This window comes from Myotis daubentonii, chromosome 13 (genome assembly GCF_963259705.1).
Source record: "Myotis daubentonii chromosome 13, mMyoDau2.1, whole genome shotgun sequence".
NCBI classification, from domain to species: Eukaryota; Metazoa; Chordata; class Mammalia; order Chiroptera; family Vespertilionidae; genus Myotis; species Myotis daubentonii.
This window is the reverse complement of record NC_081852.1, coordinates 6507475-6521406: the sequence shown is the minus strand read 5'-3', so window position 1 is coordinate 6521406 and position 13932 is coordinate 6507475. Positions and strand designations below refer to the sequence as shown.

The following is a 13932-nucleotide window of genomic DNA, read 5'->3' as shown; positions in this document are numbered from 1 at the left end:
AAAGACCTGGGAGACTCAAGATCCTGAAGAGCAGTGAGTTGAGCAATGAACCGCCCTGTGATGCCTCCTCAGAGCTCACGGGATCAGCCCTGGCTCCTCCACACAGAGAAAGCGGCCCGCCTGCGGAGGACTCGGTCCGGCTGCTGCTGCTGCTCCTGAAGGAGGTGTAAGTTCCCCGCTCGGAAGGGACAGCACCCCCATGGCTATGACAGTGTTACTTCTTCTTCTCTTACTATTATTTGAGTTGCTGTACTTTCTGCTCATGCTTGGACTGACGTCTTTGTCCACATTTCCCAGACAGAGGCTTCCTCAGCAAACTTATTCTGTTGTTGGGTGTGCCACCCCAACCCCACTCAGGATTAGATCATGGGGATACTTCAGTCTCTCGTTTCTGATTTAACTGCAATTCCCACTGCACTACTAGGCATACCCCTCACTGAGCACCTGATTGCTTGTCTGAACAACAGGTCTCACTCTGGAAGCCCATTGGCAGCACTGCCTCTTGAAACATGAAGCAGCCTACCAGCTTCGCTGGCTCAGCAGTGCCACCCTAGACGCCACATATGCCGCCCTCTGAAGCCAGCGATCCTCCTCCCTCCTGTGAAGGCTTCTCTCCATCCTTAACCCCCTTCTTCCCTTAGTAGATAGTAAGAGTCTCTGGACCTGGCGATAGGTAAGGCTATACACCCTCTGACAGCAGGAAGAAGCTACAGATGAGCCCTCCATCCATTCCAGGGGTCCTCAAACTACGGCCCCCGGGCCACATGCAAATACAAATATTGTATTTGTTCCCGTTTTTTTTTTTTTCTTCAAAATAAGATATGTGCAGTGTGCATAGGAATTTGTTCATAGTTTTTTTTTAAACTATAGTCCGGCCCTCCAACGGTCTGAGGGACAGTGAACTGGCCCCCTGTTTTAAAAGTTTGAGGACCCCTGATTTATTTACCCTGTATGATTACAAGGCTCCAGTGTTTTGAAGCGGGGACTTGTTACTGTAGACAGGGAGCGCTGGAGCAAGAGTCTCCACCATTGGCCAAATGGCTCAGGGGGAGAGTCTTACACTGAGAGCACCAAAAGCTAGTGATATGAGTGGACAGAGCCCTTGAGCACACAAAAGCCAGGAAGATGAATAGATAGAAAAATGCCTTCCCCTTCCTACCCCTATTAAGAACAGTGGGCTTGAGCAGGAAGAGAGATCGTCCCTGAGACGAAGGGGGGATGGTCTTTTGAGACATGAGTGCACCATTTTCCCAGGTCTTGTGGGTCCTAAATAAAACTTCTTTCCTTTTGCACCACCACCTATAATGAAAGTTTAGCTTTCATTATAGGCAGCTGAACCTCTGTTTCTTTGTTCAGTTACAATAATACATGCAAAACTGTCTGTCTTTCATTTTGTTGGAAAGAGGATTTCAAAGCGAAGTATGACTCAAAAAGGTAAAAACTACTGCCCTAAAAATAGTGCTTTATGATTATCTTCTCACTATAAAGTCCAGACAATACTTCTGGTACATCTTGTTTTAAGCAAAAGCCAAGACAAAGACTGAAATCATTTCACTTGAAAGGGTCTTTAGTTTGCTCCAATTTACTTGAGGTTATATGACTTGTAAACTAAGGTCTTATAATTTCTATTCTAATAAATACTTGATAAATGCAAATATGGATTTATTAAACAGATAAAGTTGTGGAAGACTGTTTCCTTTACTGAAAGTATAGCCTATCAAGCATTTCCTGAATTTTAAAAAACAATAGGAATACAGGCATGTCTTGTGTTACTGCACACTACTTTATTGCACTCCATGGACGTTATATTTTTCTTTTAACAAATTGAAGGCAGGACCCTCGACTGGCAAAAAGATTACAACTTGTTTTATTGCAATACTTCTTTTGTTACAGTGGTCTGGAACCAAACCCGCAATATCTCCGAGGGCTGTCTGTACTTAACCTACAGAAAAATCCTCTCAAGGCCAGGGGTGGAGTGAATGACACTGGGGGTAGGGAATGTGTTTCAGGTGATTCATACACTTGGTAAGTACTTAATGCCCTTCATGATCACTAAATAAGGGTCATTCCAAATTTAAGTATACCAAACCATGCAAGTTGTACAAAAATTCTTAAGAATACATTTATAGCCAAAACCGGTTTGGCTCAGTGGATAGAGCGTCGGCCTGCGGACTCAAGGGTCCCAGGTTCGATTCCGGTCAAGGGCATGTACCTGGGTTGCAGGCACGTCCCCAGTGGGGGATGTGCAGGAGGCAGCTGATCGATGTTTCTCTCTCATCGATGTTTCTAGCTCTCTATCTCTCTCCCTTCCTCTCTGTAAAAAATCAATAAAATATATTAAAAAAAAAAAGAATACATTTATAGATCAAAGCAATGGTTTCCAAAATTTCTAGGAGTCAGTTTCAGGCACCCAATGATGCTAAAAACTAAGTAGGTTTAAAACTGCTGCTCCAGAACACAGAATCTCTGTCTGAAATTAGCCCTCCATTCTGTCTAATGATGAACAGTAAAAACTTAAACATAAAAGGTTCTCTGAGAGCTTATCTTCAAATACAACAAGGCAGTAGCCAGGAGGGTCAGGTGCTGGGGCAGGGGCTGGGAGACAGGAAGGAATGGAACCACAGAGACAGAGCAGGTGACTAGAGGTGCAACAGGAAAAAGGAAAGCAGACTGATTACTTCAGGCCTTGACAGGAGAGAATAAAAGGAGAACTGCGATAATCTTTTAGACCCAAGAAAGGTCCATTAGATTCCCAGCCAGAGTGAAATGAAGATACTATTCTTTTAAAAAAGTTCAATCCATACGACACCATTGGATTTGCTGGTTGCGAAGGAAGAGAATACAAATACAATGGCTAGCTTTGAAGACTTGTACTGAAACATTCAATTCATAAAAGGGTTCCACTATATATATTTTTTCTTGCCTCTATTTTTTGATTGAAATTTCCTTTTGTCCAAATTTCTTAATGATTCATTTTTTTTTAAATCAAGTAGAAATGATATTGTGGTTATCTGATATTTTTACATCAAAGACTGTTCCTTCTTTCTCTGTATATAACTGAGAATAGAGTATCTTATAAGTACCGCATGCTAACTGATTGTGCCACTGGAGCTCCGAGAATAGAGTATCTTAATAACAGCTTCACTAAGGCTCTTCTACCCAAGCAATGAGAACCCAGAACACGTTCAGAAACCTGACATCCTGTCCTTTCCACTGACTTCTCTTGTAACCACACTTAAGTCGTCTAGCATCCAAATTTTTCACTTAACAATTAAGAACAAATACAACTGCTCTAATGAGCGTATTAAACTTACTCAAACATCCAACACACCGAGCATGGGTCACTCCCTAGGACAGTGTGCTGCGTGTGGAACTCACAAATTGTGGACTTTCCAATCCCACCTGAGCACTAAGTTATACCACTACTGTTTATCAATACAAGCCAATTAGCTGTGTTATTAAAGCATTTACAACATAGTTTTGCTACAAGTAAATTCTAAATAAAAGTCGTTGAAACCAATTTATGTTTTCAACAGGATCTATATTATAATTTTGAAAATTGCATTTCTAATCAAGGATTTAACAAAACATTTAAAAACTTTAAAATATAACCAAAATGTCATAGGAAGCTACAAAAATGATTTAAACAAGTATGTTTACAGCAAAACAAAATGGGCACCTGAAGCTATAGTTAAAATTTTTCCCCATAAACAGATATAATATACAATTTTTTCTTAGAATGTGGAAGAGTTTTCCAGGGATAACTAAAATGGCATAGTTTTAGTCAACTTTAAGACCCATCTATTAAAACACTACTCAGTCTTCAAGGCTCAGCTCAAATGTCACCTCTTCTATAAAACTGCCCTGCTCTCTATAGTCAAGAAAGTCTCTGTTCCTGGCCAGAGGGCATATGGAATGCTGGGGAAACCACTCCCTCCAAAGTTATTGATAAATGTGGCTTCAAGTATTACCTTTTCTATACAATAGATTTGCAACCTTATGTCACTTAATTTTTCTGAATTTTAGTTCCCTCATTTGTAAAGTGTACATAAAATCCCTCTTTGGGGTTTTGAGGGCTGAATGAAATACAAGTAAAGTACATAAACAACAGTATTTGTCATGTAGATATATACTTAGTATGTATATGCTGCCTGTCATTAACTGTTCCTTCATTTCTTTATGCTTTTACAAGTACTAAAATGAAATGAGCTTATCCTATATAATAAAAGCCTAATATGCTAAGTGTCCAACGCTTCGACCAGTCACTATGACGCACACTGACCACCAGGGGGCAGATGCTCTGACTGGTAGGTTAGCTTGCTGCTGGGGTCTGGCCGATTGGGACCGGGTGAGATGCCCTAGAGCCCTCCCGTGATCCCTTCCTGGCCCCGATTGTGCACCGGTGGGGTCCCTTGGCCTGGCTTGCGGGGATCAGGTCAAAACCAGCTCTCCAACATCCCCCGAGGGGTCCCGGATTATGAGAGGGTGCAGGCCAGACTGAGGGACCCCACCAGTGCACGGATCTGTGCACTGGGCCTCTAGTGATAAAATGCTTAAGTCCTACAGATCAGGTTCCTTCTTAGAAATAGAAGACTTACATTTGGTTCCACTGATTTTTTTTTTTTTTCAGAGAAAGTGGAAGAGAGGGTGAGAGAGAGAGGGCCAGGGATTGAACCTGCAACTGAGATATATCTCCTTGAGCAGGAATCAAACCTGGGAACTTTCAGTCTTCGGGTCAATGCTCTAATCCCTGAGCAAAACTGTCCAGGGCGAAACAGAACACTTTCTAACGGAAGTTTTAATGTTACTGCCTTTGATCAACAAATCAAAAATACCAAAGGGACAAAGAAAGACAATAACTTGGTATCACACATGTACCAAATTTTGCAATGACGCTTTAGCTTACTTATACAAAGTAAAAGACTGTTAAAATCATAGAAAAGTAAGTATACTGCATTGTGAGAAATTTCTTCTTTGAAGACAAGACAATAATGCCAACAAAAAACTTTCTGTTCTTCAGTGGAATGTCAGTACCATAGAAATCGATTAAGTCGTTTAATTAAGTCATTCACTCATATGTTAATATAGTATAGTGTTATTATAGTATAGTGTATTATAGTATAGTATCATGCAGTATAGTACTAGTATAGTGCATTATAACATAGTATAGTGCATTATAGTATAGTATAGTATAGTGCATTGTAGTAAGGTGCATTGCAGTATAGTATAGTGTACTATAGTATAGTGCAGTATAATATACTATAGTGCATTGCAGCATAATATAGTGAAGTATAGTATAGTGTATTATAATATAGTACTAGAGGCCCGGTGCACAAAAATTTGTGCACTGGAGGGGGGGGTCCCTCAGCCCAGCTTGCCCCCTATCACATACTGGGAGCCCTCAGGGGATGTCCTACTCCCTGCTCCCTGCTCCCCTTGGGGAGCGGGCCTAAGCCATAGTCTGGCCTCCCTTTTTGGGAGGCGACCGGGCTGGTCAGGGGAAGGCACCAGCCCCATCACCCCGCTGCTGCCAGTCACCGCAACCACCAAGGTGTTTTCATCAACACGGACTCCAGTCCCTTTACCGTGAAAAAATGACAACTTTCTTTAGGCATTTTCAAGATGTGTCTTTCATAGGATATGACTTTTCTTTATTATATTTTTTTATCCTCATCTAAGGATATGTTTCCATTGATTTTTAGAGACTGTGGAAGAGAAAAGTGAAAGACAGAGAGTAACATCAAAGTGAGAGGAACACTTTGATTGATTGCCTCCTGCATGAGCCCTGACCTGGGCCCGGGCCAGGGAGGAGCCTGCAACCTAGGTACATGCCCTTAGTCAGAATTGAACCCAGACCCAGCAGTGGGCAGGCCGAGGCATTATCCACTGAGCAAAACCAGCTAGGACAGGATATGACATTTCTTAACCCTCCAGCAGCGGACCTTCCTTTTTTTCTCCAGGAGTGTGGTAAAAAACCCTAGATCACCTATTTGGATTCTTATTACCCAAGTTACTAAGAATATTACCAGTGGCATACAGGGAGCTAAGCCAATGAGTGGTCAGAAAAGGTGTTTCCTCTGTAGTTCACACCAATTGCCGGCTTGGCCCCTGCCCAGGCCTAACGCCTCTGGCCGAGTCATTAGACCTGGGCAGGGGACCTCCAGCTCCCTCAATCCTTGGCTCAGCCCCTGCTCCCCATGATCACTGGCTCTACCCCTCTCCCCGCCATCGCCAGCTCCCTCCCTGCTCCCCACAATCGCTGGCTCTGCCCCTGCACAGGCCTAATGCCTCTGGCCAAGGCCTTAGGCCTGGGCAAGGGACCCCCAGCCCCCTGCGATCTCCCGCTCTGGCCCTGCCTAGGCCTAATGCCTCTGACAGAGGCGTTAGGCCTGGGCAGGGGACCCCCAGCTCCCACCATCGCCGGCTCCGCCCCTACCCAGACCTAATACCTCTGGCCAAGGTGTTAGGCCTTGGCAGGGAACCCCCAGCTCCCCACGATTGCCGGCTCTGCCCATGTCCTGGCCGACCGCCTCTGACCAAGGCATTAGGCCTGGGCAGGGGACCCCCAGCTCCCATTGCCGGTTCTGCCCCTGCTTCCTGCGATCACTGGCCCGGGGCGGGCAAAGGCACCCGGTTCTCCGATCACGGGGCCGCCTTTGCCCTGCCCCCTGGCTCTTGGCTGCCTCCTTGGTTTCTGATCACCGGCAGCGGCAGGCAGCTTCTTCCATCCTTCCCCTTTCGCCTCCCAGCATTGCGCCTATGTATGCAAATTAACCGCCATATTTGTTGGCGATTAACCACCATCTAAGTTGGCAGTTAATTTGCATATCGCCCTGATTAGCCAATGGGAAGGGTAGCAAAGTTACGGTTAATTACCATGTTTGTCTATTATTAGATAGGACTAGAGGTCTGGTGCACAAAAAATTGTGCACTGGGAGGTGGGGGGGGGTCCCTCAGCCCAGCCTGTGCCCTCTCGCAGTCTGGGACCCCTCGGGGGATGTCCACCTGCTGGCTTAGGCCCACTCCCCGGGGGGATCGGGCCTAAGCTGGCAGTCAGACATCCCTCTGGCAGCCCAGGAGCCCTCGGGGGATGTCCACTTGCCAGCGGGGAGCAGGCCTAAGCTGCAGTCGGACATCCTTAGCGCTGCTAAAGAGGTGGGAGAGGCTCCCACCACCACCGCTGTACTGGCAGCCGTCAGCCTGGCTCATGGCTGAGTAGAGCTCCCCCTGTGGGAGCGCACTGACCACCAGGGGGCAGCTCCTGCATTGAGCATCTGCCCCTTGGTGGTCAGTGTGTGTCATAGTGACCAGTCATTCCCAGTGGTTCTGCTGTTAGGGTTAATTTGCATATTACCGTTTATTATATAGGATAGAGGCCTGGTGCATGGGTGGGGGATGGCTGGTTTTCCCTGAAGGGTGTCCTGGATCAGGGTGGGGGTCTGGTTGCGGTGCCTGGCCAGCCTGGGTGAGCAGCTGAGGGCCGTTTTCAGGCTGGCCACACCCCCTTCAGGTGGGGGGTCCTGCTGGGGTGCCTGACCAGTCTGGGTGAGGGGCTGATGGCTGTTTGTAGGCTGGCCAAGCCCCCCAGCGGGGATCCTCACCCCATGGGACTGTGGCCAGCCTGGGTGAGGGTCTGATGGCCATTTTCAGGGTGGCCACAGCCCCTTCAGAGTGGGGGGCCCTACTGAGGTGCCTGGCCAGCCTGGGTGAGGGGCTGATGGCCTTTTTCAGGCTGGCCATGGCTGCGGGCTGGAAGCAGGTATCTGGGATTTATTTATCTTCTATAATTGAAACTTTGTAGCCTTGAGTGGAGCTATGGGCTGGCAGGGCAGGCGGGAAGCTTGGCTTCCTCCATTGCCGGGGGCAACTGAAGCCTCCTGCTCGCTCCAGCTCCGTGGCCGTCACCATCTTAGTTGGGTTAATTTGCATATTCGCTTCTGATTGGCTTGTGGGCATGGCTTGTGGGTATAGAGGAGGTATGGTCAATTTGCATGTTTCTCTTTTATTAGATAGTGCAGTATAGTATAGTATAGTATAGAGCAGTATAATATACTATAGTGCATTGCAGTATAGTATAGTGTAGTATAGTATAATATAGTGCAGTATAATATAGTGCAGTGCACTGTAGTATATAGTACAGTGCACAGTATAGTGCACTGGTACAACAACATACCAATGCTTCCAATTTAACCACCTCAACTGTACTTCTTATACTTATTAAACTTTGAATAGTAATGGTAGTAAATATGGAAAGAACTGCAGGTTTCAGGCCACTGAAGATTACAACACAAGAAGTAAACTGTAATTTTAACCAAGCTTATATTGTAACCAACCTAAAGGAGAGGGCTGCCCCCGTATAACTCCATTCTTGGTTCTCTCTTCCAAGTCCATAACTTCCTTGTATATCAATTCTGAAAAAGAGGTGAACAAAAACAAACTTTTTAAAGTCTGAAAGCCAACCTCACAAGACATCTGTTTTAAATAAATATTTTTACACAGATTAAGTACTTCAAATAGTATCCTCCAAAGGTAGAGGGTCTGTAAGTGTCAGTCTAAGATTCAAAGATGTTAAAAACAATTCTTTGATCCTCCGCCAAGAATTATGTTGTAAGAAACAAAATCTCTGCCTTAACTGGTGTTCCTAGAGGTGGATTAAAGATAGAACTGTGGTTAGAAACCTTGTCTTTCCCACTCCACCAGCACTCTGTACTATGCCATGTCAGACTACATTTCACACTGTACTGCATACACTTGTTTAATGCTGTCTCATAGAGGGCTCAAGTCATCTGTCTTATTAGCGTCTATTTCCTGATAGGTCCTGGAACTTGTAGGTGCTAACCCAGATACCTGTTAAAGGATTTAAATGAAAGAGTGTGTGGAAGAATGGTATAAAAATACATTTTTATTTAAAAAAAAAAAAAAGAGGCAGATGGCCACACCGGAAAACCTTAAAAACTGCAGCCTGACATGCTATCACTGTCACACTTTCTCCATGGGACCCTGCCCTTTGCTGCTATGGGCAGAGGGCTGCAAGGACGTCCACCCAAGCAGTTGCACCAGATGCTGCCCTGCATTCTCCTCAGTGGCCTGACATTGTGTGATGAGCCCTGTGACTGAACATCTACTAAAGAAGAACCTTCTGGTAGAAGCTACAGAGCCATTGTTCCTTATCATTTTGGGGTCCTGGAATAATTTAAGAACTGCATAAAAGCAATGTACCCTCTTCTGAGAAAATGTGCAAGCAAAAATGTAGCACAGGATTTTAAGGAGTCTTTAATTCTTTAAACTTCTGATAGAGAATCTGTGATTATAGGGTATGACAATGTTTCTGTTGGTAATAAGGTCAACAAGTGGATGTGTTGAAATGAACAAGCGCGAGAAACACCTAAATTTGCTGGCTATGGTGACCTTCTTGGACTTGGAAGGAGAAAAATAGGAAGTCTTGACAGAGGAAAGAATGGGAAAAGCTTTACTTCAAAGAAACAAAAAGGAATGATAAGCATTCCAGGTAGGAGGATTTTTTTAAAAACGAGAAAACAGCACCCCTTTATGAAAAGGGATTAGGTAGACAAGCAAGAGCTAATCAGCAGTACTAACTGGGCAAAGTGATCTGCAGTTAATGGCTTTGGCAATGGATTTCTTTGCGTTATGATGCTAAAACTTGTCAGCAGATCTTGAAAGAGGCAGTGAGCAGATAATCACGGAAAAGCACGTGGGGCTAAGAGGAAACGATGCAACATAAAGGCGAACCTGTCTAGAGTTCTCACAAATCCCAGGTATGTCCTTATGCAAACAAAAACACCACGTGCCACTGATTTTAAGATGCACTTTCTCTTACAGTTTAATGTCTCTGAAATTGGGTTGTATAACCAGTGGCACATTATGGTGTGTTTTACAATTGGTGGCCTACTAAGATTTCATGAGATATAAGAATATCAGTTTAGATATTTCTATACTACACACTCTGGCCCACAGTTATATCCTTGCATATTACCTATTACATGTAAAAATGTACTTGGTTCTACCCAATTATATCATTCTGGTAGATTCTACAGAGTTTAACTACATGTCTCCCAGATTCAACTCAGAGAAAACTAATCTCTGGTTACACTCCTAAGAAGAAAGAATCAAATTCATTCCTCCCAAATAAATTTATAGCTGGATTACCTGTCTGTTTATACCTCTGCAGTCCATTTTTGCTTTCCCAATATGTAGGCACATAGTTCTTAATTGCCGGGAGCCGGTCCATCCTTGCTGTTTCAAGGGACCTGGCATATATGGCATACGGTTCTTAATATGTTTGCTCACCTTCTTGGTGCTGTGTTTTAACCAAGGTCACCTCTCCGAGAAAGGTTGAATCCCCAGGTAGGGATTTTCCCCTGAAGTTAGGGAGGGAATAAAACCCCTCAACTAAGTGCCAGGTGGGTAATTAATCCCTTTAACTACGAACAATCATGCTTAAACTACATAATCTTTTCTCCCTGGAATGGAGATAAGAAACGCCCTAACCTTTGTAATAGAGATTGATAGGATTGAATCAACTGGTATAAATACAGTTGTAACAAGACAGAAACACTCAGAACTTAGAACAGAATCAAGAAGACAGAACCTACACGGAGCCTAGAGACAGAAGAACTTTGCTGGAGAGAGCATGCCGGAGGATCCTGGAGAGGGACTGGCCTCGGAGCCTAGAGACAGAGCCTAGCGGGAGAACATGGCAAGGGTTCCTGGACTGAACCTGACTACAGAGATTGGCAGGAGAACCTGACTGGAACCTGGACACTGAACCTGACTGGAGAGCCTGGACAGAACCTGGCTGGAGAACCTAGCGAGGGAACATGGCTACAGAACCTCGCTGGAGATCCGAAGCAGAACCTCTCTGGAGATCCGGGCTAGAGATCCTGGCTAGGCTGCTGATCAACTGAACGCTGTCTCCGTGTCATTCCTTCTTCGCCGACTCCGTCCACACCTTTGGGGACCCCTGGACCCGCTGGGGTTGGACCCCGGCATTAATAGCAAGTCTTCTGTGCCCAGTTATTTAAGTTCAGGTAAAAAAAGGGATCAAGTGACTTGCCCAAAGTCATGTAGCTACAAAAGTGGTCTAAACACCACATAACAACAACAGGGTCTAAAAATTACCTGGCCTAACTATCCCAGGGAAGCTTTTTTTTAAATTTGTTTATCCTCATCCGAGGATATTTTTTTCTGTTGATTTTTAGAGAGCGAGAAACATCGATGTGAGAGACACACATCAATTGGTTGCCTCCTGAATGTGCTCCGACCAGGGTTGGGTACTGAATCTGCAACAACTCAGGTGCATGCCCTTGACCCGGAATCCAACCCGAGACTTTCGGTGCACAGGCCGATGCTTTAACCACTGAGAGCAATACAGGCCAGGCGACCCCAGGGAATCTTTTAAAGAAAGAAATATTTCCATGACTATCAAAGCATTCTTATTAATGTTCAACTACCTTCATAAAATAAAACTACGATATTAGATTTGCAAAGATTACAAATGAACTCTCTCTGTTGGTGATGAAGGTGGGGGTAACGTAGACATTCCTATTCAGTGCTGACAGAAATGCAAACTGCTACAATTTCTTTGAGGGTAATCTGGAAATAACTGAAAAATATCCTTTGGCCCAGCAAATCTTATAGGACTTTTTGATTGGCATGTTCTCACATATGCCATAACAACAGACTGGACACAACTTGAGTGTTCTGCAAGTGGGAGCGGGGTCCAGAAACTGACACAGCCGGACCGCGGGTATCCGTGCGCCAGCATGCGGAGCAGAAGAGGGTGATCGCTAACACGGATTACACCCACAAAGCACATGCACAGCATGTACCACTGGCATCAAACGGGTGGGAGAGAGAAGGGGAGACCCAAACACACAGGCTTGTGTATTTGTAGACTATGGAACAACAAAATATTTTAAAAAGAACAAATGTTTCTGTGTCTGGAGAGGGGATGTGAGAGATCAGAATTAAGGGAGGAAAAGAGACCTACTTTCTATTTTTGCAAAAAATACTACTAATAATATTACCAAATATGCATTATGAATAATATAAAGTATCTTTCGTTTCCTCAACATGATGAATAAATCAACACAATAAGCCAGAAGCTCTCTCAGCTCCATCTCTCAGGATCTGGTGAATGTTACCTTTCCACTCTTCTATTGTATGTTCCCGTTCATCTAACTGCTTGTCAGGTATCTTTGGTGGTGGCTGAAAAACAAAAGGCAGCAATAATTGAGTCAGTTTACTGGGAGTATGCAAATCCATCACAATTATTTGAAATGTTATCCAAACATCAAGGGCTTGTAAAAATACATTATTAGACCAGAGTGATGAGTCATCTTTGATGTAGAGACTAGTTTTGGAAGAATCCTTCCTGACAGGAAAAAGATGTCTAACTATCTTTTTCTTTTCTTCCAGCTTTTGAAATGGTCAGTTTATTTACATCATAGAACTGGGCTATGCTTTGGACACAATAATTTGTATTATAACTGAGTTAGGATGTCCTCCCAAAGCATTCAGTGTCCTAGCTCATCAGATCAGATATCAAGACAAGAAGGCAAGAAGCTGAGAGAGGGAACTTTATTTTGTGTAGGAAGTGCTTGGATAAGCTCATTAACTTAAGGTACTTTAAATGCAAAACAGAAAAACAGCATCATCATTTACCTATATTTTTATTTAAAACTAGAGGCCCAGGGCACGAATTCATGCATGGGTGGGGCCTGGCCTGCCCACCCTGATGGTGGCAGATTGGGCCAGGTAGGCAGGGGAGAAGGGATGCAGGAGGTTGGCCGGCCGGCTCCACCCCTTATTGGGGTTGGGGGGGGGTGGGTGTCCAATTGGGGCGGGGCTGGCCAGGGGGCGGGGCTGCGGGCAGTTGGAGGGGGGCCAATTAGGACCCCCCAATCGGGTCAGTTGGCCGCCACAGTGCGCATCATAGCCACCGGTCATTCTGCCATTCTGGTCGCTTGGCTTTTATATATAGAGATTAAAATGTCTCCTCCAAACCCAACTTTAATTCTAACTGTAAGGGGTATGACTTCTTCAAACATGAAGAGAAGAACTTACAGCCTCCGCCTCGGAAGGGTCATACCAGACGTTGATGTATGGGTGCTGGAGAGCTTCGTCCACAGAGATCCTTTTGGATGCGTCAATCACCAGCATTTTGGATAATAAATCCCTCGCCTGACTGGCTGCAAAAATAATGATGTGAATGTACACGTACCTCATAAAGGTTTTTAAAATTAGCAATACATTTCAGAAACTTGAAATGCTCATTTTTTAAAAAGTATGTGTTTTATAAAAATATTTTACTATAAAATCAGGTCATACATATGATGAAAAATTATAGTTACAGAAAAAAATGACTAAAACCTTACTTTGTTCCACCACCCAGAAATAAACTTAGTGTATGCTCCATAATAATATGAAAACACACACACACACAAATAGGATTAAATAAATATATTTATAAAAGTACCTTTAAGTTTGTTGTGTTCTGAGTCAGCAGGAAAAAGCACATCAGGGAAGAGTTTCTCAAAGCTATATCCAGCATATTTAGGTCTGTTTTCAACGTAAGTCCTTACTGTTGGTTGTAGTTTCTTCATGAATTCAGGACATGGTGTTCCAAGCTGTTCAATAACTTTATTCCACTGATCAATATCTAATATCAAGTAGCTAAGAAAAATACTCCGTATCTAATGTTCAACACATAGTCATAGCCATATTAAAATAACAAGAAAATAACAATTATAAAATTCTAAGAAAGAATGTGGCAGTTACAAATCTTTTATCTTATAGCCACCTTGCAAAAGGTGGACAGAAATCTTATTGAGAGAGAGAGAGAGAGAGAGAGAGAGAGAGAGAGAGAGAGAGAGAGAGAGAGAGAGACTGTGTGTATGTGTGTGTGTGTAA

At 44.0% G+C, this 13932-nt stretch overlaps 1 protein-coding gene across 4 annotated transcripts in view; it reads right to left on the bottom strand.

Annotated features, from left to right (window-relative positions):
- MAPK8 (mitogen-activated protein kinase 8) overlaps window positions 1-13932 on the bottom strand; it is a 119399-nt gene that overhangs the window by 9688 nt on the left and 95779 nt on the right. For all 4 annotated transcript variants that reach the window (XM_059662071.1, XM_059662069.1, XM_059662068.1 and 1 more), the window contains 4 exons: window positions 13499-13681; window positions 13087-13211; window positions 12165-12228; window positions 8334-8411 (listed from right to left, as the gene is read on the bottom strand). In XM_059662071.1, coding sequence (XP_059518054.1) covers window positions 8334-8411; window positions 12165-12228; window positions 13087-13211; window positions 13499-13681 — 450 coding nt within the window. The remainder of the gene's footprint in view (window positions 1-8333; window positions 8412-12164; window positions 12229-13086; window positions 13212-13498; window positions 13682-13932) is intronic.